This window comes from Capricornis sumatraensis, chromosome 3, assembly GCF_032405125.1.
Source record: "Capricornis sumatraensis isolate serow.1 chromosome 3, serow.2, whole genome shotgun sequence".
Lineage (NCBI taxonomy): Eukaryota > Metazoa > Chordata > Mammalia > Artiodactyla > Bovidae > Capricornis > Capricornis sumatraensis.
In genome coordinates, this window is record NC_091071.1 from 116,062,087 (window position 1) to 116,087,538 (window position 25,452).

The 25,452-nt window shown below is 37.6% G+C and overlaps 1 protein-coding gene across 1 annotated transcript in view; it reads left to right on the top strand.

Annotated features, from left to right (window-relative positions):
• PTPN4 (protein tyrosine phosphatase non-receptor type 4) overlaps positions 1–25,452 on the top strand; it is a 158,816-nt gene that overhangs the window by 82,200 nt on the left and 51,164 nt on the right. Inside the window, exons 10-12 of the mRNA XM_068967919.1 lie at positions 5,118–5,181; positions 9,123–9,295; positions 21,128–21,196. Of these exons, the coding sequence (XP_068824020.1) occupies positions 5,118–5,181; positions 9,123–9,295; positions 21,128–21,196 (306 nt within the window). The remainder of the gene's footprint in view (positions 1–5,117; positions 5,182–9,122; positions 9,296–21,127; positions 21,197–25,452) is intronic.

Sequence of the window (25,452 nt, forward strand, 5' to 3'; positions counted from 1 at the left end):
CAGCTCTCACATCTGTACATGACTACTGGAAAGACCGTAGTCTTGATTATACACACCTTTGTCATCAAAGTGGTATCTTTGCTTTTTAATACACTATCTAGGTTTGTCATAGCTTTTCTTCTAAGAAGCAGTTGTCTTTTAATTTCATGGCTACAGTCATCCGCAGTGATTTTGGAGCCCAGGAAGAGAAAATCTGTCACTGCTTCCACCTTTGCCCCTTCTACTTGCCATGAAGTGGTGGGACCAGATGCCATGAACTTAGTTTTTTTGAATGTTGAGTCTTAAACCAGCTTTTTCACTCTTCTCTTTCACCCTCATCAAGGAGCTCTTTAGTTCCTCTTCTCTTTATGCCATTAAAGTGGTATCATTTGCATATCTGAGGTTGTTGATATTTCTCCTAGCAATCTTTATTCCACCTTGTAACTCATCCAGCCGAGCATTTCACATGATGTGCTCTGTGTATAAGTGAAATAAATGGAGTGACAATAAACAACCTTGTTGTATTCCTTTCCCAATTTTGAATCAGTCAGTTGTTTCATATAAGGTTCTAAATGTTGCTTCTTGCAGTGAACAGAAGGATACATAAATCTTTTTGATTCAGTGTTTTTATTTACTTGGATAAATACCCAGAAGCGAAACTGCTGGATCATACAGTAGTTCTGCTTTTAATTTTTTGGGGGCCCTCCATACTGTTTTCCATGATAATGGCACATATTTACATTCCCACCAACCATGCACAGATTCTCTTTTCTTCACATCCTTATCAACATTTGTTATTCCTTGTCATTTTAATAATAGCCATTCTGACAGGTCTAAGATGGTGTCTCATTGTAGTTTGCATTTCTCTGATAGTTAGTGATGTTGAGCATCTTTTAATGTCGCTGTGGGCCATGTGTATATCTTTGTAAAAATGCCTCTTCCAGTCTTCTGCCTATTTTTTTAATCAAAATTTTTTTGTATTGAGTTGTATGTTTTTTGTATACTTAGATATCAACCCCTTACTGGGTGTATCATTTGCAAATATCTTCTCTCATTTGGTGGGCTATCTTTTCTTTTTGTTGGTTTCCTTCACTGTGCAAAATCTTTTAATTTGATGCAATCCCATTGTTTATTTTCGCTTTTGCTTCTCTTACCTGAGGAGACATATCCAAAAAATATTAGTAAGACTGATGTCAGAAGAGGTTACTATCTGTGTTTTCTTCTTGGAGTTTTATGTTTTCAGGTATTAACATTTTTGTCTTTAATCCCTTTTGAATTTGTTTTTGTGTATGGTGTGACAAAGTTGTCCAGTTTCATTTTTCTGCACTTAGCATCCAGTTTTCCCAATACCATTTATTGAAGAGACTATCTTTTTTCCATTGTACATTCTTTCCTTGTTGTCATAAATTAATTGGCCATGTGAGCATGGGTTTTTTTCTGGGCCCTCTATTCTGTTTCACTGATATTTATATCTATTTCTGTGCCAGTGCCAGACTGTTTTGGTTACTGTAGCTTTGTAATATATAGTCTGATCTCAGGGAGCCTGATACCTCCGGCTTTATTGTTTCTGAAGTTTGCTTTGGATATTTGGGTCTTTTGTAGTACCATACAAATTAGATGATTATTTGTTTTAGTTCTGTGAAAAATATCTTTTATACTCCTCCCCTTTCATATTATATGTTTTTAATGTTATATTTTGCATCTTTTGATCTGTATATCCCTTAACTAGTTGGTGTAGTTTTAGTGTTTTCCACAAGTGGCTGTACTAATTGACATTCCCATCAACAATGCATGAGAGCTCTCTTTTCTCCACATTCTCACCCAACATTTATTGTCTTTCTGATGCTAGCCATTCTGACAGGTGTGAACTGGTATCCCTTTGTGGTTTTGATTTGTATTTCTCTGATGATTAGCAGTATCGAGCATATTTTCATATTCATGTTGGCCATCTGCATTTCCGCTTTGGAAGCACATCTATTCAGTTCTAATTTTTACTTGGGTTGTTTGATTTTTGTTTTGTTCTTATGTTGAATTGTATGAGCTGTTTATATATGTCGGATGTTAACCCCTATTGGTCATATCATTTGCAAATATTTTCTCTTATTCAGTAGATTGTCTTTTTGTTGTTGGTTTCCTTTGCTATGCCTAAGCCTTTAAGTTTAGTTAGGTCTCATTTGTTTGTTTTTATTTCATTTATTTTAGGATGTAGTTCCCAAAAAATGTTGCTATGATTTATGTCAAAGACTATTTGCTTATGTTTTCTTCTAGGAGTTTTATGGTATCCAGTCTTATATTTAAGTCTTTAATCCATTTTGAGTTTAGTTTTGAATATGGTGTTAGAGAATTTTCTAACCTCATTTTTTAACATATAGCTGTCCAGTTTTCCCAGCACCACTTATTGAAGAGACTGTCTTCATTGTATATTCTTTGTTCCTTTGTCATAGATTCATGACCATAGGTGCATGCTTGAGTTTATTTCTGGACTTTCTATCCTCTTCCATTGATTTCTGTGTCTGTTTTTGTGCCAGTACCATACTGTTTTGATTTCTGTAGCTTTGTAGTATAGTTTGAAGTCAGGGAGCATGATTCCTTCTGCTGTTTTTCTTTCTCAAGATTGTTTGGCTGTTTAGAGTCTTTTGTGTTTCTATACAAAATTTGAAATTGTTTGTTCTAGTTCTGTGAAAAATGCATTGGTATTTTGATAGAGATTGCCTTGAATATGTAGATTGCTTTGGATAATATGGTCATTTTAACAATAATAATTCTTCAGATCTAAGAATACGGTGTATCTTTCCATATGTTTACATCATTTTCAATGTTTCTCAGCAGTGTGTTTCAGTTTTCCAAGTACATGTCTTTCATTTTCTTAGGTAGGTTTATTCCCAGGTATTTTATTCTCTTTACTGTGATAATAAATGGGATTGTTTTAATTTCTCTTTCTGTTAGTTTGTTGTTAATGTATAGAAGTGGAGCCAGTTTCTGAATATTAATTTTATATTTTGGTACACTTTTTCTTGCTTTTCATTTCTGTGCTTACATTGCCTGTCTTTTCTTGCTCTCTACTTTATCCACTGGAGCTCTTAGCATGTTAATTAAGTTGTTTTAAACTCTCAGAATGATAATTCCAGCACTCCTTTCACATCTGGTCCTGATACATACTGTGTCTTTATGTTGTTTTTTTGCCTTTTGGTATCCCTTGTAATTTTTTCTTGATGGGCCGATCTGATATCCTGGTAAAAGATTGTTGTTCAGTCACTAAGTTGTATCTGATTCTTTGCCACCCCATGAACTGCAGCATTCCAGGTTCCCTATCTTTCACTATGTCCTGGAGTTTGCTTTAACTCATGTCCCTTGAGTCAGTGATGCCATCTAACCATCTCATCCTCTGTCACCACCTTCTCCTCCTGCCCTCAGTTTTCCCAGCATCAAAGGTCTTTTCCAGTGAGTTGGGTCTTCACATAGCATAGCCAGTGTTGGAGCTTCAGCATCAGTCCTTCCAATGAATATTCAGGGTTGATTGGTAACTTTGGTAAAAGGAACTGGTAAAAGGAACTGCTGTAAATAGGCTGTTAGTAATGTAGCCATGAAATTAAAAGACGCTTACTTCTTAGAAGGAAAGTTATGGCCAACTTAGATAGCATATTGAAAAGCAGAGACATTACTTTGCCAACAAAGGTCCATCTACTCAAGGCTATGGTTTTTCCAGTGGTCATGTATGGATGTGAGAGTTGGACTGTGAAGAAAGCTGAGCACCGAAGAATTGATGCTTTTGAACTATGGTGTTGGAGAAGACTCTTGAGAGTCCCTTGGACTGCAAGGAGATCTAACCAGTCCATCCTAAAGAAGATCAGTCCTGGGTATTCATTGGAAGGACTGATGCTGAAGCTGAAACTCCAATACTTTGGCCACCTCATGCAAAGAATTGACTCATTGGAAAAGACCCTGATGCTGGGAGGGATTGTGGGCAGGAGGAGAAGGGGACAACAGAGGATGAGATGGCTGGATGGCATCACTGACTTGATGGACATGAGTTTGGGTAAGCTCTGGGAGTTGGTAATGGACAGGGAGGCCTGGCGTGCTGTGATTCATGGGGTTGCAAAGAGTCGAACACGACTGAGCAACTGAACTGAACTGAATGTAGTGATGAGGGAGTGGTGGTGGGTGTAGTCCTATGACTAGCTTTGTGTTTTTTTGAGCCTCCACCTCTGGATTGTGAGCTTCACAAGTGTTTCTCAATTTTTTCTCCCTCTTTGGATGGGGCAAGATTTCTAGAGTGGACTAAAATCAGGTATTTTCTTTCCCTGGATCATTTAAGGCTCTTGTTAACTTGTTTCCCCTAAATGCAAACCTTGTTAAGAGCAGCGTGCTCTGGCCTATTTCAGCATGGTTTCTTTTCCCCTTTCCCTGTCGGAAACCTGAGGGTATTTTCCTCTGATATTTACTGTTGAAATTTGTTTGAGCTTCTGGAGATTAATCTTAGAATTCTGTGAGGGCCTCCCTATGACTGGGTCCTCTTGGAGTTTTTCACTCTCATAGTTAACCAACATGACAAACAATAGTTTCAACAATTCATGAAATACAGTTCCGGTTTTCTTACCCTGGCACTGCTTCCTCTGGCAGTTTCTGCTTCCAATTCATCTCTCAAATCTTGGAGGTAGAGTTTGCTCTGTGCTCTTCTCTTTTGGATCCAAGAAGAATTGATGATGTTTAAGCCTTTTGAGCTTTTTACTTGTTGCTAGGATGTAGTGGTGATTTCTAAGCTCTTTGCATATAGAACAAGGAAACTACTTGTAGTTTTAAAGAATAAACTATATTTTTGGTATTCTTGAATTTTTAACTTGTAATATGTGTTTTTATGTAAATTTCGGATACAAAATTGAAAAATGGATAAGTTCTCAATAAATGTTCTGGTAAAACAGCTCAACTCACTGTATAAATTCTAATTATTTTTTCATGACAAACCAAAAACTTTCGATTTTTTAATATATATATATATATATTCTTTGGTGTATATGTACATATAGTTAAATGGATATACTAAACATACAATTAAAAGATTATTTTTAACTACTCTTTGGTTGATACTTTTATCTTTGTTCAATATTTTAAATACTTCAATTCATTCTCTTTTTATCCAGGTTGAAAATTGTGAAAATTTCTTTTAAGTGCAAACAGTTTTTTATTCAGTTAAGGAAAGAATTGGTGAGTATTGTTCTTATTAATATAAATTTTTTATAAAGAAATAAATATTACAGAACTTTTAGTGTAAATAAAAGTTTTATTAATACTACTAATAACTGCCAACTAAGTTAATTTATAGTTTGTGACAAAGTATTTCTCCAGTGTTTCTGTGGTTCTGATCTGAGGTTATTCTAGATAGCTGTTCTGCTGTCTCTTGAACATAAAAACTAATTTCAGTTGTGATAGTCATTGTCAGTCCCCGTATTCTATTCATAAGGTCAGTAACTGAGGATTTATATGTCCTTTTTCTTTGTATCTTTCTTTTTGTTAACGAAATCTGTAGCACTTCCTTTTATTTGTAAGTTCATTTCATTGTAGGGAATCTGAGTGTTTAGTTTTGTTTGTAGTTCATGAACGTGTAGTACATTTCCTGCCTTTGTTAGAATGGTGATGTCCTTTTTTATATTATCAATAAATACAACATGTTGAGTTATCGTAGAAAGTACAGTATTGTAAAGAGTGTCATCTTATAAATGGTTTTTATCTATTTCATTGAATTAAATTAGCCTTATCCTTTGACTGACATTATTAGAAGTCTTGACAAATGAACACATATTTTAGGGTGTTTATTTGTGTGCAAAATGTATTTGAATCAAATGTATTTTATAGAGGATCTTGATCTATTGAGTATAATTCATCATCATTTATATTCACAAAATATGGAAGTTTTTTAAAGAGAGTTTTTGAAATAAATCAGGCAGAAATTAAATATAGTGCTTGATAGGTATATAATATACAATGTTATTATGTAGAACATTACTGCCACCTCAGAAGCTGGTATTATTGCTAATAGAGCTGATGCAATAGCAGTTATTAACTCTCCCAAAAGGTAAATACTATTCTCATTTGTAGCATCATTAATTTGTTTGTCCTGTTTTGAACTTTTAAAATATGAAATCATACAGAATGTTTTTGTCTGCCTTCTTTCCCTTAGCATTGGGAGATTCCTCTGTGTTGTTACATAGAGCAGTATTTTGCTCCATTGCTATTTGGAATTCTACTGAATGAATATACTATCAATTAGTTACTCATTCTTAATTATGTTAATGGATAGTTTTGCCATTTCTGAATGTGGCTATTATGATTAATGGTGTTAATGAACACTGTTGTACATGTTTCAATATATGTTTAGAGGAATAAAATATATTAAATCATGTCTGGAAACTGGAGAACAGACATTTTACTTTCGATAGTTATATTGGTAGGTGATATTGAAGCCAATTTTTCCATTTTGCTTCCTGTGGTACTGTTGTTATTTGTAATAATATAGTATCTAACATTTCTGGAGATCTTACTACGTGCCTGATAATGTGTATTAACTATTTTCATATCATTTAGTCTTCACAGCGATTCTCTGAGGTAGTGTTAGTACATACAAAGCAACTCTTAAGCATAATTAAGAATTCTCTGATGATCAATAAGTAATATTTTAACGTATTTTATAGCATCATTATTTAATATTTTTACATGGACATTTTACTATATTATACTTACAGAAAAAAATCTTCATGACCTTTTGATAGGCAAAGATTGCCTTAGCAGGACGTAGAAGGAAAACAAACATTAAAGGAGAAGATCGATAATTTAGACTGTGTTAAAATTAAGAACTATGGCAAATAGCATAGAATATGTGTATAATAAACACACACACCATGTCCTTGGTTGTATATCCAAGCCAATCCAGAAATACATTAGTGACTTGAACAGACACTCCAGAATTCAGAACAGAACTGAAAATATCTCCTCGTCCAGTAATATGAACCTTGTTAAACAGCAGAGAAATACAAATTATAATCAGAATGTGATAATTCCTCACAGCCATCAGAATAGTGTAATGAAAAGATTGGTAAACCCAGTGATTTGGGAGTATGTGGAGCCTTCATTGCTTGTAGGGGAAGTGAATATTGAGCTAATCATCTTGGGAAACGGTTGGTATCTACTAGAGGTGAGCACATGACTTTCACTTTCAAAGTGGAGAGTGAAAAAGTTGGCTTAAAGCTCAACATTCAGAAAACGAAGATCATGGCATCTGGTCCCATCACTTCATGGGAAGTAGATAGGGAAACAGTGGAAAGAGTGTCAGACTTTATTTCTGGGGGCTCCAAAATCACTGCAGATGGTGACTGCAGCCATGAAATTAAAAGACGCTTACTGCTTGGAAGAAAAGTTATGACCAACCTAGATAGCATATTCAAAAGCAGCGACATTACTTTGCCGAGTAAGGTCCGTCTAGTCAAGGCTATGGTTTTTCCTGTGGTCATGTATGGATGTGAGAGTTGGACTGTGAAGAAGGCTGAGCGCCGAAGAATTGATGCGTTTGAACTGTGGTGTTGGAGAAGACTCTTGAGAGTCCCTTGGACTGCAAGGAGATACAACCAGTCCATTCTGAAGGAGATCAGCCCTGGGATTTCTTCTGAAGGAATGATGCTAAAGCTGAAACTCCAGAACTTTGGCCACCTCATGCGAAGAGGTGACTCATTGGAAAAGACTCTGATGCTGGGAGGGATTGGGGGCAGGAGGAGAAGGGGACAGCCGAGGATGAGATGGCTGGATGGCATCACGGACTCAATGGACATGAGTCTGAGTGAACTCTGGGAGTTGGTGATGGACAGGGAGGCCTGGCGTGCTGCGATTCATGGGGTCGCAAAGAGTTGGACACGACTGAGCAACTGAACTGAACTGAACTGAGCGCATGACATCTATGATCCAACAACAAAAATTCACACCTACATGCATCAGACAAAATATGGAAATATACATAGGAGCAATATTTTTACATTACCAAGCTAGAAACAGTAAATGTCTGTCAACAGTAAGTGGATAAATAAACTGTGGTCTCTTCATACAAGAGAATACTGTGTAGAGTGAAAATGAGTCAATTACTGCTTCACAATTAAATGGAGGACTATAGAAACATAATAATGAACAAAAGAAGTCAAGATACACATGTATGCATCCATGTATATAAAATTGAAAACAAGCGTAACCAATCTGTGGTCATAAAGTCAGAAGCGTAGTCACCTTTATAGAGGTGATCTGGTAGAAAGGGAGGATGAGGGATACTCACAGGTGCTGCTAATGACACATTTCTGAATCAGGTTGGGAGGGTCAAAGGTTACAGTCACTGTGAAAATCAGAGCTCTACATTTATGGCATGTCTGCCTTGCTATAAATAGTTTATTATTTCAGTAAAACTGTTTACTTAAATAGTAATTGGTGCCAAAGTTTTTAAAAAGTTAAAAGAATACTTCTATTCTGTTGCTACTTATTTTTAAAATGAGTTTCAAAATAGTGTTCTGAAGTACTGAATGTTTTTATTTACTTATTTACAATCTAGACAGATTTATAAATTTAAAAATATTGTTGAAAGGTGTGGTGATGTATCTTAAAGTTTAATTTGTGGGCAAGGATTACATTTTGAAATGCTTATAGCTATTAAGTTTTGAAAATAGGTATATATCAAGTTTTAAATTTATTTATGAAAGTTGCTCAGTTGTGTCCAACTCTTTGCGACCCCATGGACTATACAGTCCATGGAATTCTCCAGGCCATAATACTGGAGTGGGTAGCCTTTCCCTTCTGCAGGGGATCTTCCCAACCCAGGGATCAAACCTAGGTCTCTCACATTGCAGGAGGATTCTTTACCAGCTGAGCCACAAGGGAAGCCCTAAATTTATTTCTAACTGTACTCTAAAGTAAAAGTTCCTATGAGTTGTAACATTGCCAAATAAGGTCCACATTTTGCCACCTATTTATATTACTGCTTCTTTATTGAATAAGCAGAAAAGACACAAGAAGGATTAGCGTTCGTAGGACTAGAATATTTATCTGTAAAAAAAATAAATGGAGCATTAGATTCTGACATTTTCATGATATTCTCTGCCTTTTGTCATTTATTACAGCATGAATCTAGAGAAACATTATTGGGATTTAACATGGTGAATTACAGAGCATGTAAAAACTTATGGAAAGCGTGTGTAGAACATCACACATTCTTCCGTTTGGACAGACCACTTCCACCTCAAAAGAATTTTTTTGCACATTATTTTACATTAGGTTCAAAATTTCGGTACTGGTAAGTATTGCTTATGCTTTGATTCTTTACTGTTGATTTTTCCTCCCCTTAAATAAAGGTCTAGTTTATTGAACCAGAGAATCTGTTAACTCATACATGCCAACTGAGTCAAAATCTCCATGAAATGTGGCCTCCTTTATTTATATCAGCAAAAAGTTCTGTAGGTTCTCAACATATAAACAGACTTAAGAAACCTGTTCCATTGACAATTCCAGGTCATAGTTTTCTAAAGAAAATCAACCATATTATTTACAGCCTACCCATGTTATAATTTCCGTTGTATCTTTGTTAAATATTTACAAGAAAACCTTTTCATGAGGAAAATATTCACGTGTGGCCCAGAAAAGATTTATATTATAAACCTCAAGCATTTATAATTGCCCTATTTGTAGTCAGAAAAAACAAAACATAGCATGTAGTGTAGTACAGGATATACCATCAAAAAGACATCCTTCTCCAAATAAGTAGTAACAATAGCCCAAAAACTCATTATCAGCACTTAACTAGAATTAAGGAAATTGTAATCACAAAAAAGGCACAGAACATTCTTAAGTGGCTTGATGTTATGATTGACTTCCCTGTCACCATCCCAAAAGCCGTATTGGGAAAAGTAAGGTATTGGTACTTGTAAATTTAAAGGTAATTAGATTTAGATAGTGAGTATGACAACAGTTGTGACAGTCAAGGAAAAATCAAACAGTGTTATCTATTGGTGCTAAATCTTAGTAGGGACAGATGAGATCCCCATGAGAGAGCAGTGCAGACCATAACGGCGTTCCCCCAATAAACTGCATCCCTAACCTAAAGACCACCAGGCTTGTTATGCAAGAACTACACTTTTGCAGAATTTTTTATTCCCTCTCTTCTTGAAAATATGATATACACAGTAAATATACACATACCACTTCATTTAGGCAATAAAAAAATTAATAATAGTAACCAGTCTTTAACCATAATTTAAACCAGACTCAGGTGAAAAAAGAAAAGTAATTTACCCTGACTGTACCATAGAAAACAAAATCTAGTCATGATGACTAGATACAAAAGACGGTTAAAGAAACGACTTTGGGAGAAAATCATCCCTGAAACAGGATGAAATTTTTACCTGGATATTAATTAGAAAAAAAAAAGCTCAATGGACTTCCGTGGTGGTCCAGTGGTTAAGGCTCTGTGCTTCCACTGCAGAAGGCACAGGTTCGATTCCTTGTCAAGGAACTAAGATGCCACATGCCACGTGGTGCAGCCAAACAAAACAAAAAAGGAGGAGGCAGATTTCTCATTATGGAAGTTAAAGTACTGAATAGTAAATTAAATAGTTCTTTTTGAAAAATGAGCTCAAGAACTGTATAAGAAGAAAATACTGGTTTGCGTGGGAGCAACACTTGCCATTCAGGCTGTTCCTGCCCTGGGGGAATGTGGATCTAGTCCTGGCAGATTTTACATTTTAAAAACAACTTTATTAAGATATAATTGATACACAATAAGCTACCATTTTTAAAGATCAAAATTTTTTGTTTTAAATATATAATGTATATACATCCTTGAACCCATACCACAATTAAGACAGTAAGTATATCCACCCTGGGATTTTCCTCATACTCTTCTGAAATGCCCTTTCTCCCACCTCTCTTTGTCTCTGTGTAGCCACTGGTATGTTTTCTATACCTAAATATCAGTTTGCATTTTGTAGGATTTTATATAAATTGAACCACACATGTAAAATATTCTGTTTGTTATATGCTCTGTTTCTCAGCATAATTATTCTGAAATTGATCCATTTTTTTGCCTGGATTGATAGTTCATTTCTTTTTATTGTAGGGTAGTATTCCATGTGTAGGTATAACATAATTTGCTTATCCATTCACTTAATTGTGGATATCAGACAGACTGTTTCTCCATTTGGATTGCTTTCGGGCTTGAACTGTTAGGAATAAAGCTGCTGTGGACATTAGTGTGGAAGGATGTGTTTGGACATTTGCTTTAAGTTCCCTAGGAGTGGAATGACCAGATCATATAGTAGATGTGTATTTAACTTTCTAAGAAACTGTTGGTCATTTTCCAAAGAACTTAGATCATTTTTTGAGAGTTCCAGTTCCACCACATTCAAACCACTGCCTCCTGGTATCTTTTCATGTGGCTAGTTTTCTGAAAAGCATATAAGTTTGGTAAGTTCAGTTTACCAGTTTTTTCTTTCATAGATCTTTCTTTTGTCATATTTAAGAAATCTTTGCCTAACTGACAGAGTGATTTATTCCTCTGTTTTCTTCTGAGTTTTATAGTTTAAACTCTTATATTTAGGTCTGTGATCCATTTGAAAGTAGTTTTTGTATATGGTGTGAAGTATGGATTGATGTTTATCTTTTTGTATATGGATATCCAGTTCCAGCATTTTTTTGTTGAAAAGGTTACTCTTTCTCCACAGCATTGCCTTTGCACCTTTGCTGAAAATCAGTGTAGTCCATATTTGTGTGGATATATTTCTGGACTCTTTTTTAAATAGTAAGTCTTAGTCCAGCTTTCCCAGCAGAGGGGATGTTGGGGACCATGGCAGGTCTGGGTGGACTCAGAGCCTGCTGCGCACTGAGCCCTGCACCTGCATCTCTGTCCTGGCTGCCAGTGGCTGGAGGTGCGCCCAGGGCCCATAGGACAGGTGGGCACAGAGGTCGTCTGTGCTTGGGGGGCCGAGTGAGGTGAGGTTCTGGTGCCCCTCAGAGTATCACGGTGAGGTGCCTGCACACTGCTGTGCTCTCCATCCTTTTCCAATTCTGAAGCATCGAGAACACCATGAGGTAGCAGTCATTCAATGGGGAGTTTGTCTACTGTGAACTAAGGGCCTCCTGCTAGGGTCTCAGTTCTTGGCTAGTCCCAGAACACAAGGTTGCCTTGTGTGTGCCAGCAACAGGTACAGTTATGGGCAGGAAAGGAAGGACAGTGACTCTTAGTCTGTGAAGATAGGTAAAAATGGTCAGCTATCAACGACCCATCTGTGGGTCCAGCTTAGTCCTGTACGGCTGCTCCGTGGAGTAATCCTGTGCATGTGGCTTTTGTCACTCCAGGACTCACTTCAGGACAGAACTACTCTGCAGTCCTGAGTTTCCCCCCCAAGATGGGGTCCTGCTGCGGAGTCCAGGGCCCCGTCCTCAGCTCCTCAGGAGAGTGCACCAGCGTGGAGCCAGGGGGCTTGCCCAACTCACACAGCACTGGACACGCACATCCAGCCTTCTCACAGTGGTGCCACAGAGTCAGAGAAAGTCACAGCCTTGAGAATGTGCTCCAATGAAAAACAATCTGCAAGCTTAGGAAAATAATTTTGTGTGGAATGATGCTATGTTGAAAAACAGTTCTGTGTGTCATTCCCACCTTGGTGTGGATCAGCAGGGCTGAGGCAGCAGGTGTGTTTCCAGAAGTGTAACCGGAGATTGCCTGGAATCCAGAAACTCCAGGTCACAGCATATGCAGTGAAGAGGACAAGAGGAGTTGGGGTACCATTCGTGTTGGTGGCAGGCAGGTGCACCCAGGACAGGGGTGTTCCACCGCTGGTGGCCACAGCCCATTTGGGGTCCTAACCCTGAAATCCTCAAGCCAGGTGGTCAGGGAGCTGCAAAATCTTCTGGGCCAGCCCAGCCTACAATCCTAAGATGTTCTTCACTGTGTTTGAATCATCTCCCCCTGACCCATGGGGAGAAATCTAGATGAGGCTTAAGAATTAGTGCTGAGAACTTGAGTCTTATAGTTAAACCTTGAAACACAGTGTTTTCAGCACAGGGTGTTTAAGTGAATGGAAGGATTTTAATGCCTTTTTCAAGGAGGGTGTCTCCATATTGGCAAAACTAGAGAATAAATGGGTCTTAAATAAACAGTCTTAAATCCAGTAGCGTTTGTCTTCTACCTTTGTTCTTTTTAAAAGTTGTTTGTGTTTCCATCTGAATTTTAGAATTAGCTGATCAGTTTCTACAAAAAACACTTCTGGAAATCTAACTGGAATTGTGCTGAAACTATAGATCACTTTCAGGAGTGTTGACATGGTATTGAGTTTTCTTCTGAATTGAACTGAACTGAACTGAGCTGAATCTGCTAGCTCTGAGAGGGCAGAGAGTGTCTTATACAGTGTCTGCCAGCCCAGCTCCCAGTCTGCAAAAATAGGGGCTCTATAAAGACTTGTTTGATGAATCATTGAAAGAATTGCCTTCACCTTCTGTAGTTTAGTCAGTTGAAGGACTTTTTTAATAGCTTCTAGATACATTGAAACAAACATGCATTCTTGGGTTCTAAGAAAGTGAAGGAAATTCCCAGGAGCTTTGAAGAAATGGGAAAGAAAAGGACATCAAGATAAAATGCTTTAGGGAGCTGAGAGCTATAGGAAAGAAAGCTGGGGTAACACTTGGGGCAAATACTGGAGTTAGTGCCAGGAGGTTAAGTAAGCTTAATCCCCCAAGGGCTCTGCTCTCAGCCCTAACCACAACAGCACAAGAGAAGACTCTATACATGGACATCACCAGATGGTCAACACCGAAATCAGATTGATTATATTCTTTGCAGCCAAAGATGGAGAAGGTCTGTACAGTCAACAAAAACAAGACCGGGAGCTGACTGTGGCTCAGATCATGAACTCCTTACTACCAAATTTAGACTGAAATTGAAGAAAGTAGGGAAAACCGCTAGACCATTCAGGTATGACCTAAATCAAATCCCTTATGATTATACAGTGGAAGTGAGAAATAGATTTAAGGGTGTAGATCTGATAGATAGAGTGCTTGATGAACTATGGAATGAGGTTCGTGACATTGTACAGAAGACAGGGATCAAGACCATCCCCATGGAAAAGAAATGCAGGCCTTACAAATAGCTGTGAAAAGGAGAGGCAAAAAGCAAAGGAGAAAAGGAAAGATATAAGCATCTGAATGCAGAGTTCCAAAGAATAGCAGGAAGAGATAAAGCCTTCTTCAGCAATCACTGCAAAGAAATAGAGGAAAAGAACAGAATGGGAAAGACTAGAGATCTCTTCAAGAAAATTAGAGATACCAAGGGAACATTTCATGCAAAGATGGGCTCAATAAAGGACAGAAATGGTCTGGACCTAACAGAAGCAGAAGATATTAAGAAGAGGTGGCAAGAATACACGGAAGAACTGTACAAAAAAGATCTTCATGACCCAGATAATCATGATGATGTGATCACTAATCTAGAGCCAGACATCTTGGAATGTGAAATCAAGTGGCCTTAGAAAGCATCACTATGAACAAAGCTAGTGGAGGTGATGGAATTCCAGTTGAGCTGTATCAAAACCTGAAAGATGATGCTGTGAAAGTGCTGCACTCAATATGCCAGCAAATTTGGAAAACTCAGCAGTGGCCACAGGACTGGAAAAGGTCAGTTTTCATTCTAATTCCAACGAAAGGCAATGCCAAAGAATGCTCAAACTACCACACAATTGCACTCATCTCACATGCCAGTAAAGTAACGCCGAAAATTCTCCAAGCCAGACTTCAGCAATACGTGAACCGTGAACTCCCTGATGTTCAAGCTGGTTTTAGAAAAGGCAGAGGAACCAGAGATCAAATTGCCAACATCTGCTGGATCATTGAAAAAGCAAGAGAGTTCCAGAAAAACATCTATTTCTGCTTTATTGACTATGCCAAAGCCTTTGACTGTGTGGATCACAATAAATTGTGGAAAATTCTGAAAGAGATGGGAATACCAGACCATCTAACCTGCCTCTTGAGAAACCTGTATGCAGGTCAGGAAGCAACAGTTAGAACTGGACATGGAACAACAGACTGGTTCCAAATAGGAAAAGGAGTACGTCAAGCCTGCATATTGTCACCCTGCTTATTTAACTTCTATGCAGAGTACATCATGAGAAATGCTGGACTGGAAGAAGCACAAGCTGGAATCAAGATTGCCAGGAGAAATATCAATCACCTCAGATATGCAGATGACACCACCCTTATGGCAGAAAGTGAAGAGGAGCTAAAAAGCCTGTTGAGGAAAGTGAAAGAGGAGAGTGAAAAACTTGGCTTAAAGCTCAACATTCAGAAAACGAAGATCCTGGCATCTGGTCCCATCACTTCATGGGAAATAGATGGGGAAACAGTCAGACTTTATTTTTTGGGGCTCCAAAATCACTGCAGATGGTGACTGCAGCCATGAAATTAAAAGACGCTTACTCCTTGGAAGAAAAGTTATGACCAACCTAGATAGCATATTCTAAAGCAGAGACATTACTTTGCCGACTAAGGTCCGTCTAGTCAAGGCTATGGTTTTTCCTGTGGTCATGTATGCATGTGAGAGTTGGACTGTGAAGAAGGCTGAGTGCCGCAGAATTGATGCTTTTGAACTGTGGTGTTGGAGAAGACTCTTGAGAGTCCCTTGGACTGCAGGGAGATCCAACCAGTCCATTCTGAAGGAGATCAACCCTGGGATTTCTTCGGAACAAATGATGCTAAAGCTGAAACTCCTGTACTTTGGCCACCTCATGCGAAGAGGTGACTCATTGGAAAAGACTCTGATGCTGGGAGGGATTGGGGGCAGGAGGAGAACGGGACGACCCACGAAGATGGTTGGATGGCATCACGGATTCGATGGACGTGAGTCGTAGTGAACTCCAGGAGATGGTGATGGACAGGGAGGCCTGGCGTGCTGCGATTCATGGGGTCGCAAAGAGTTGGACACGACTGAGTGACTGAACTGAACTGAACTGAGTTTTCTGAGTCATGAAACATGGTATCTTTTTATTTAAATCTTATTCCTCTGTTTGTAGTTTTCAGTATACAGGTTTTTCACATCTTTGTCAAATATATACTTAATTATTTCATTTTGTTGATGCTATTAGAAATTGTCTTACTGTGTTTTAATTTCAGATTGTTCATCACAGTTATAAGTGCAGTTTTTTATGTTGCTCTTACATTTTCTTAAGCTTTGCTTTAGCTCGTGTCTTCTAGGAGCTTTTAAAAACTCTTTTCCAGCAGATTTCCTTCCTGTAGGATAAAGACAGTTTAATTCTTCCTTTCTGTTTTGATCTTTTTTCAAATCATTTGTTTTATTTTTGGCTGTGCTGGGTCTTTATTGCTGCATGCAGGCTTTCTCTGGTTGTGCTTGGGCTTCTCTTGTTGCAGAGTTCAGGCTCTAGGGCATGTAAGCTTCAGTAGCTGTGGCACATCGGCTCAGTAGTTGTGACTTGTGGGTTCTAGAATGTGGACTCAGTAGTTTGGCACACCGTCTTAATCTTTCTGGACCAGTGATTGAATAGATGTCCCCTGCATTGGCAGGTGGATTCTTAACCATTGGACCACCAGGGTAGTGGTAATCTTTTTTATTTCTTTTGCTTTACTGATTGCTCCAGTATAGTGTTGAGTTGAAGTGGTGAAAGCAGATATCGTGTCTTGTTCCTTATCTTAGTGGGGGACACTCAGTCTTTCACTCTTAAGTGTGCTGTTGGTTTTGGGCTTTCACAGATGCTGTATATCAGGCACGTTAAGGAAGTTCCTCTATTTCTCATTTGTGGTAAGTTTTTATTAGGATTGGATGTTAATTTTCATCAAAAGCTTTTTCTGTGCCTATTACAATGATCATATGGGATTTCTTTTTATTTATTTGCTGAATTATATTGACTGATTTTTCAAGTGGTAAAGTAACCCTACATTTCTGAAAGAAATCCCACTTAGTTATGATCTGTTATACTTTTTGTATATTATTTTATTCAGTTTGCTTGCATTTAGTTTCGAATGTCTGTATCTATGTCCATGAAGGATATTTATCTTCAGTTTTCTTGTAATGTTGTTAACAGATTTGGTGTCAGGGTAATTTTGGCGTCGTTGAATGAGTTGGGAAGTATTGCTTCATTTTCAGTCTTCTAAAAGAGTCTCTGTAGTAATATTATTTCCTTTTAAATATTTGATAGAATTTTCCTGTTCTATTCTTCTAATGCAGAAGTGTGATTTTTTTAGGAGGCTTTAGAACAGCACATTTTTTCTTTAACACAAATGAAGCAGTTCAGGTTTTCTCTTTCTTCCTAGGTGAGCTTTGACAGTTCATGTTTTTTCAAGGAATGTGTTTTGTCTAATTTCTTTAACATTTTGGTATAAAAGTTGCAATATTTCTCTATTATATTTTCAATATCTCTAGAATCTACTACTGTCATTTCTCTCATTCTTGTTATTGATAATTTGTCATTATCCCTTACTAGTCTTGTTAAAAGTTTAACACTTTAGATTAAATATTTTTAAACATTGTAAATGCTAAATAAAACCTTGCTTCAAGTTTATATGTAGCTTATGGGCCACTCTTTGTCTACCAAGTCTTAAAGGAAAAAAGTAAGCAGAAAATATTAAACTTAACCAGGTTCCCATTCAGAACAAGGGCCAGTAGATAGGCATTATCACATATATAAAACCTCAGGGAATATAACATGTCTGACCTCATTTTGAAAAAAATAATTTTTTTAATGGTAAGTTTAAGCTATTCAAGAGAAATCAAAATGACTAAGAATAATCTTGATGAGCTAATTAAGAATAAAGATTAAAATCTTTAAATATGGAACCAATCCTTAACAACTATGAAAATTAAAACTATAGAATAGTATTAAAATATTATGAGCTTCCTTGGTGATACAGTGGATAAGAATCCACCTGCCAGTGCAGAGGACACCTGTGTCCTTCTATTTCTGGTTCAGGAAGATTCCACATGCTGCAAACAAGTAAAGTGCAAGCACCACAGCTACTGAGCCCTTGCTCCAGAGCCCACGAGCTGCAGCTGCTGAGGCCCCATGCTGTAAGTGCACAGGCCTAGAGCCTGTGCTTCGCAGTGAGAGACACCCCCACACTGAGCAGCCTGTGCTCCACAGTGAAGATAGCCCTTGCTCACTGCAGCTAGAGAAAGCCCGTGTGCAGCAATGAAGACCCAGTGTAAACCCCTCAAAATAGAATATATGTTGTAAACTTTGACAAAGTACAAGCAATAATATAACTAAGAAGGCAAGAGGAAGCAGGGACTAGTGAACTATGAGAATGCATATTAACAATTAAATGTTAATATGCTAAGTTTTTAAGCTTTTCCCTGGCCTTTTCATTCTCCATTTCCTTTCTTTAAAAAAACAATGAATGGTAGCGTTTTTCTTTCTTTTAATTCAAAGGCAATCCATTTAATATTTTTATTGTGATGTATATAACATAGTGACATTGTAATAGAATTATGTCCATATTTGTAGTCTTTCCTATGTAAGTAGAGAGTTTCAGAATGATTTTTGCCTACTTAGAATGGGGTTTATTTCTTAGGGGTATGGCTGTGGCTAAATCTGTTTACTTTTTTGTTGTGCTTGTATATGTTGCTTGCACCATTTAAAATAAACCTGTATTCTTTCACCAACTGGTATTTTCTCATTGTTTTAAAGACAAGTATCTTACTGTCAGAGGTTATTGTTCTTAGATTGTGGTACAGTTTTTCACTGTGTTCTAATTATACTAAACCCTTATAGAATAATGTTATGGATAATATGATATATAAACAATTTCTCCCTTATATTTTAATTTAATCTTTATATATTTTTATTATGAAATTTGATTTGTTAATTAAGCCTTTTGAGTAGTGGTGTCCCGTTTGAATCCTCTTCACCAGAAAAGTACCATATCAGTTAGGAATATAGAAAGCCTTTTTGATTTTTCAAATAAAGACAACTTAATTATGGCAGTTGGTTACACAGGTGTTAAAAAGACTGAAAAATCCAAAAGGGAAGGGGGCTTTTGGAGAAGCAAACAAGAAGAATGGGTAATGCCTAAGGATTAGAAGCTTGTGTCACTCATGGGCTACAGAGCCCACAAATCTAGACCTGCTGCTACACTGTTGAGCACCGTAGGTCGGTTCTGGACCTGCCAGGGAGGTGCCGCTTTGACGGGATGGCGCCATCCACAGGGTTCTGTTTCCTTGTGTGTTCTATCCCAGCAACTCCAGCATTTGACAGTCCCCAGCTTCTGACTTGCTCCACTTTCTGATCTCCAAACCAGAAAAAAACAGAACCTAACAAAGCCAGCTTGCAGAGGAGCCTCCAGCCTCTCGCAGAGCTGAGCTGAGCAGAGGACAGATTGAGGCCTCTGGCGGCTCAGTTAACATGCAGTTAAATGAGTGTATAAGTAAACCATGTATGTCTATAGTTATAAAAGTTAGGTTTTATGTTTCTAGTCCTAAGAACTTTAAAAGACGTATCCAAAATATTTTTAATCGCTGAAGTGATTAATAGTATTGTAAATGATATAGGAATGGCAGCAGGACAAATGTTTGTCTGGACACAGTCCTGTGCCTAATGGATGCACATTAGATAAATGCTTTTTCCCTCCCTCATAACAAGCAGTGGTTAGGAATACTAGGGGGCTTCCCCGGTGGCTCAGCGGTAAAGAATTCACCTACAATGCAGGAGTCACAGGAGATGCAGGTTCGATCTGTGGGTCAGAAGATCCCCTGGAGCAGGGCATGGGCAACCCACTCCAGAATTCTTGCCTGGAGAATGCCATGGACAGAGGAACCTGGCGGGCTACAGTTCATAGGGTTGCAAAAAGTCAGACACGACTGAAGTGACTTAGGACTTAGCACGTACACAGGAATACTAGAACTATTGTCATACTTAAAATGTTGAAATATTATGAAGACTGAGGGGTGGAATTTGGAGTATCAGAGGATTTAGTACTCCCTCTACCAACTTCCTCATATGCATACCCTTATTATCGCCGTTCCAAAATATTCAGGGCATTATAGTCCTTGTTCTAGTGTGGAAATACAAAGCAATAGTGAACCTAAATCTGTTACCTTGTTCACAGTTGCAAGTATAGTTTATCCTTAGAGGAAATATGTTTTCTCAAGAAACATCAACCTGTCTAAATTTTGAAATCATGATAATTTTTCTGACTTTTGCATTAAAACTTCAACAAACATGCCATTCTGTTCACATTTATCTATACTTGTCCATAGAAGATGATCTTAAAATTGCTTAGCTTTGGAAATCTGTATTTGGTTGCTTTTGTATATATTAAATTTCTATCTATGTAAATGGTTTTTTATTTGGTATTCTAGACATTTATATTCATTCACTCAGGTATGTTACATGTCAGGTAATGGGTTCTCTGAGAACCAGGTTTTTAATTAATAAATTTTCTCTGAACTATTGGAGTACCACAGAGGAATCTCACTTCTCATACATAAATGGTGTGCTTGGAGACAGATCAGCTCTAAGTACCCAACTCCCAACCACATTCTATCCTTTGTTCCTTCTCTTATGACAAATATCTGGAGTTGCCTATCTCTGGACATGAAGAGCTTTGAGGATATATCTATGATCATTATCAGTAGATTAGGAAGAAAAGCTTCCCAGGGAAAGAGCAGTTAGTTCTTGAAGATGTCCGCATGTATCCGGCCCTTGATTGTGCTCTGCTGTGCTGTGCTAAGTCACTTCAGTCATAGTAGTAGTAAAGACACTAGCCAAACCACAGATGTGGGGAGTGACGGCCGGGCTTATATGAGCTGGTCTGAGTCTAGAGGGAGTGCCTTTCCAGAGCATAGCAGAGGGGGTTTCCTCTCACACAAAATTACTTCTTTCACACTAACTTCCAAATGAAAGAGTATCTGAAAACAGTGTCTTTGGAACAAGTTCTTGTTCATTAATGGAAGAACTAATTAAATTTCATCCATCCAGACTGAAGTGGATTATAGTCCATTTTTTTTACCCTCTGCGCTATTTTCTCCACTAGAAATATCATCTCATGTAGTTGTAATCTCATCATGTTGTGTGTCATTTTATCTTGTAGTTGTCTTTAAGGTTTTCTTATTGTACATATTTATGTATTTCAGTGGGAGAACTGAAGTTCAGTCAGTTCAGTATGGCAAAGAAAAGGCAAATAAAGACAGAGTGTTTGCAAGGTAAGTGACGTCTAATTCAGTGTCTTGAGTTGTTTTCAAAGCAAGATTAAAATTACTAAAAACTCTTTTCCCACATATGATCACAGAGTTACCACATAATCCTGTCTTTAGTTAAACAATAAATTATGTTGAGGAAAAAATGCTAAATTTTGTTGGAAGTTTTTCCTTTTGTTAACACTTTTGAAAAACATAACTCATGTATTATCCAGCCCATTTCCATCTTTCTTTAAATCATATTATTAAGTTGCTTTATTTGGGTACTATTTTGTTATCTTCATTTGTTAAGATCTATAAATAACAGTTTGGTTTTTAAAAGTGAGATGACATGATCAGATTTGTGGTTTAGAAAATAGTTTTATGAGTAAGGACAGAAAATGAATTGGAAGTAAAGACTGGATACCCAGAGAGCAGTTAGGCAGTAATCCAAATGAAAATAGCCAAGGCCTGAACTAAAACACTGGTAATGAAATGTTTAATTGGGAACAAATTTGAGGAATTTACTTTGTGGGTAGAGCTAGCACAAATCCTTGACCAGTTGGTGGAGGTATGTGAGAGACAGGAGTATCTGGAAAAGACTACCAGATTGGAGTGATGCAAATTGGACAGGGGTTACAGGAGAAACGGAGAAGGCAATGGCACCCCACTCCAGTACTCTTGCCTGGAAAATCCCATGGGCAGAGGAGCCTGGTGGGCTGCAGTCCATGGGGTTGTGAGGAGTCGGACACGACTGAGTGACTCCACTTTCACTTTTCACTTTCATGGATTGGAGAAGGAAATGGCAACCCACTCCAGTGTTCTTGCCTGGAGAATCCCAGGGACGGGGGAGCCATCTATGGGGTCACACAGAGTTGGACACGACTGAAGTGACTTAGCAGTAGCAGTACAGGAGAAAACGGATAGTAATAGAAAAGTTAAACTGCACAGGTCTAGTTTGAGATGTCTGAGCAGTAACCTAACAGTATTATCCAGTAGATGATTACATAATTAGAGCTGATGAAGGAGAATGACCAGATTGGTGGCAGCAAATATTAAATTGAAGACCTACCATGCTGAACATTATTTCAGGCCCTGGAAATACAGTGAAGAACAAGATAGACATCTTGAGTCTAATGAAGTTTAAACTCTAACTGGTGCAACAGAGACCTACAGTAGGTAAAGGACTGTGGCAGGGAAGGCCGTGAAGCTGGAGCCCATAATGGGCCAGAGTGTGCAAGGCCACAGTCAAGGAAATAGAGTGGCTGGCGGCAGCTGGAGTCTCTGTGGCCCTGTGCTGGGAATGGTAAGCACTTAGGAGTGTAAGTAAGAGCCACGGGGACTGAGAGCCTGGGAGGGATGTAAACTGACTTACATTTTTAAAAAATATGGTAGCATTCTCATGCTTTGGAGTGATAAACTGAAATATTTCCAAATATCATATGGTTTCTAGGATTTGCTTCAGAAAAATTGGTGGGAAAGGCAAAACAAGATTCTCATGATGTTGATGGCTAAACCTGGGTCCTGAGTACATGGAGTTTATCAAACTTTTCTTTCTACTTTGTTTATGTTTGAAATGTTCAAAATAAAAATAAAGGGGAGGGTGGAAGATTATCCTGGCTGCTGGGGTAGGATCACTGTATGGGGTGTGAATGAAAAGAGAGTGATCAGGTAATCTCATAATGGCTCATACTTATTTTGTACTTATCTGTGCCGGTCAGTTTTTGTATGTTAACTCACAGTTTCCATACTCAGTGAATTACTGTAGTAAATCTAATACAAATGAGAAAACTGAGTAAGTCTGAATAACATACCTGAGATAGTTATGTAGATAGTGAGGGATGCAGATGAGATTCTAACCAGGTATCCTAGGTTCTAACCACACTTTTAACCTCTTTGCGGTAGTTTTTGCTGTTGTGCATCAGACAAGTGACTGTTTGATTCCTTCCCTGCCACAGATGTGAACGATGATCCTATTTATTGTCTGTCTCCTGCACTAGGATGTCAACTCTAGGAGGATGGCAGTTCCTCCGTCTTACTCACCATAGTAACCACAGCTCTTTAAAGAGTTCCCGTGCTGAGAGTCTGCTGCCAGTGGAGGCCTGAGAGTTTTAATAAATGAGAATTAGGGAATTTTGTTTTTGACTTTAATTTTCTTCTTAGTCTTTATCCGAAAGACCTCTCTGTTTTGTGTTTCTAGAGTAAAAAGTTTTTGTTTCTTTTTTCTTTCCTCTAAAAGTATAAATTGCTTTATTTTTTTCTGCTCATATAAATGAGAGTTCACTTTTTTTTTAAGTTCCAACAATGTCAAATAATGTAAAGAAAAAATTTGACCCCAAAACAATGTGTACTGTTCAAAATTTTACCATATGTATGCTCACCGAGATGTTTCTATGTATGTCTGTATTTGTTTCAAAAATTGTTTCATGCTTTTTCTTGCTTGTTTTTCTGTCAGCATATCATAGGAATTTTCTTCAGTGTTGAAAAATCTGCAGTCATTTATGCCAATAAATCTTAAACAGCTAAATCCTTTTAGCCTAATGTGTAGCTTTAACTCTTAAGATTCTTCCCTTTGTTCTGCCACTTATCTGCCTGCAGAGTCAAGGGTCATTACTTAATCTGAGGCTGTGCCAGCACTATTCCTGGAATGCTTGTAAAAATAAATAATAAATAATATTACAAGTACCTTTGAGTAAGGCATTTGAAACAAAATCATTAAAATGTGATTTTTGTGTGTTTGAATAATAAAATTTACTTAATTTTTTTTCTTCTTTCCTGATTTACCTTCATCCTGATTTGTCTATGAATAATCTACCCAATTGGAAAATTGTTGGTGAAAAATGCCTTGATACAGGAAAGATTTAGCTGGTCAGGGCTATAGCATTTTGCTGTGATGAGTTTAACTTGAATTGGAATGATATAATTCATTTTGGCATTTGTTCAAAGAAGTTTTGAAATTGGTTTATTTTGGCTTTATTTTTAGATTTATTGATGGGAATATTGTCTATTTCTCTATTAAATACAAATCTTAGTGTCATCTTAGTGTTTTGGTTATTCAGAACGGAGCAAAAAAAAGAGTAAAAACACTTAAGTTGTCTACCCTAATAGATATGCCTACTGAAATTATTCAAATTCCTCCTTTCTACAGTCGTAGATACCCTTGTTTCCAGTTAGAAAATTCTAAGGACCTGTATAAAGATAAAATGAACAGCAAAATGTTAATTTGAAATAATTTTCCATGAAATTGCTCTTGAGAAAGAAATAATTTACTTCCTATCAATTCTGCTTTAACTTAGAGTATATGTGTTTATTCTAGTTCTTAGTACTATAACTTTTTTGCAACACTCCTTTCAGACTTGTTAAAATCAAAATAAATACTTCCCTGATTCTTCTCTGTTAAAACTGCACCATAACAAAATACTTATATTTTTTAAATTCTTTTCCTAACAAGAAGCTTAACTATTTTGCTGCTTGATATTTATAAAAACACTGAACATGATTTCAAAACTGGTTCTATTGTAATATGATATTCTACTATGAATACCAAATCATAGATGTATTATATGTTAATATTAATATCACATGCAAGTGACTTCCTTTATTTGTATGTGTTAAAGGTCTGTCTAGTCAAGGCTATGGTTTTTCCTGTGGTCATGTATGGATGTGAGAGTTGGACTGTGAAGAAGGCTGAGCGCCGAAGAATTGATGCTTTTGAACTGTGGTGTTGGAAAAGACTCTTGAGAGTCCCTTGGACTGCAAGGAGATCCAGCCAGTCCATTCTGAAGGAGATCAACCATGGGATTTCTTTGGAAGGAATGATGCTCAAGCTGGAGCTCCACTACTTTGGCCACCTCATGCAAACAGTTGACTCATTGGAAAAGACTCTGATGCTGGGAGGGATTGGGGGCAGGAGAAGAAGGGAACGACAGAGAATGAGATGGCTGGATGGCATCACCAACTCGATGGACATGAGTCTGAGTGAACTCCGGGAGTTGGTGATGGACAGGGAGGCCTGGCGTGCTGCGATTCATGGGGTCTCGAAGAGTCGGACACGACTGAGCGACTGAACTGAACTGAATGCTTTAATATTTTGAGCATATCAGATTTTGAGAAATAATGCAGATAGTTACACCTGCATCTTAGTTCTTTTTTTCCCAGAGTGGTTCCCAATACATTTTATTTTTTCAATTTTATTTAAATATAAAAAAAATTTTTATTTTATATTGGAGTATAGTTGACTAACAATATTGTGTTAGTTTCAGGTGGACAGCAAAGTGATTCGG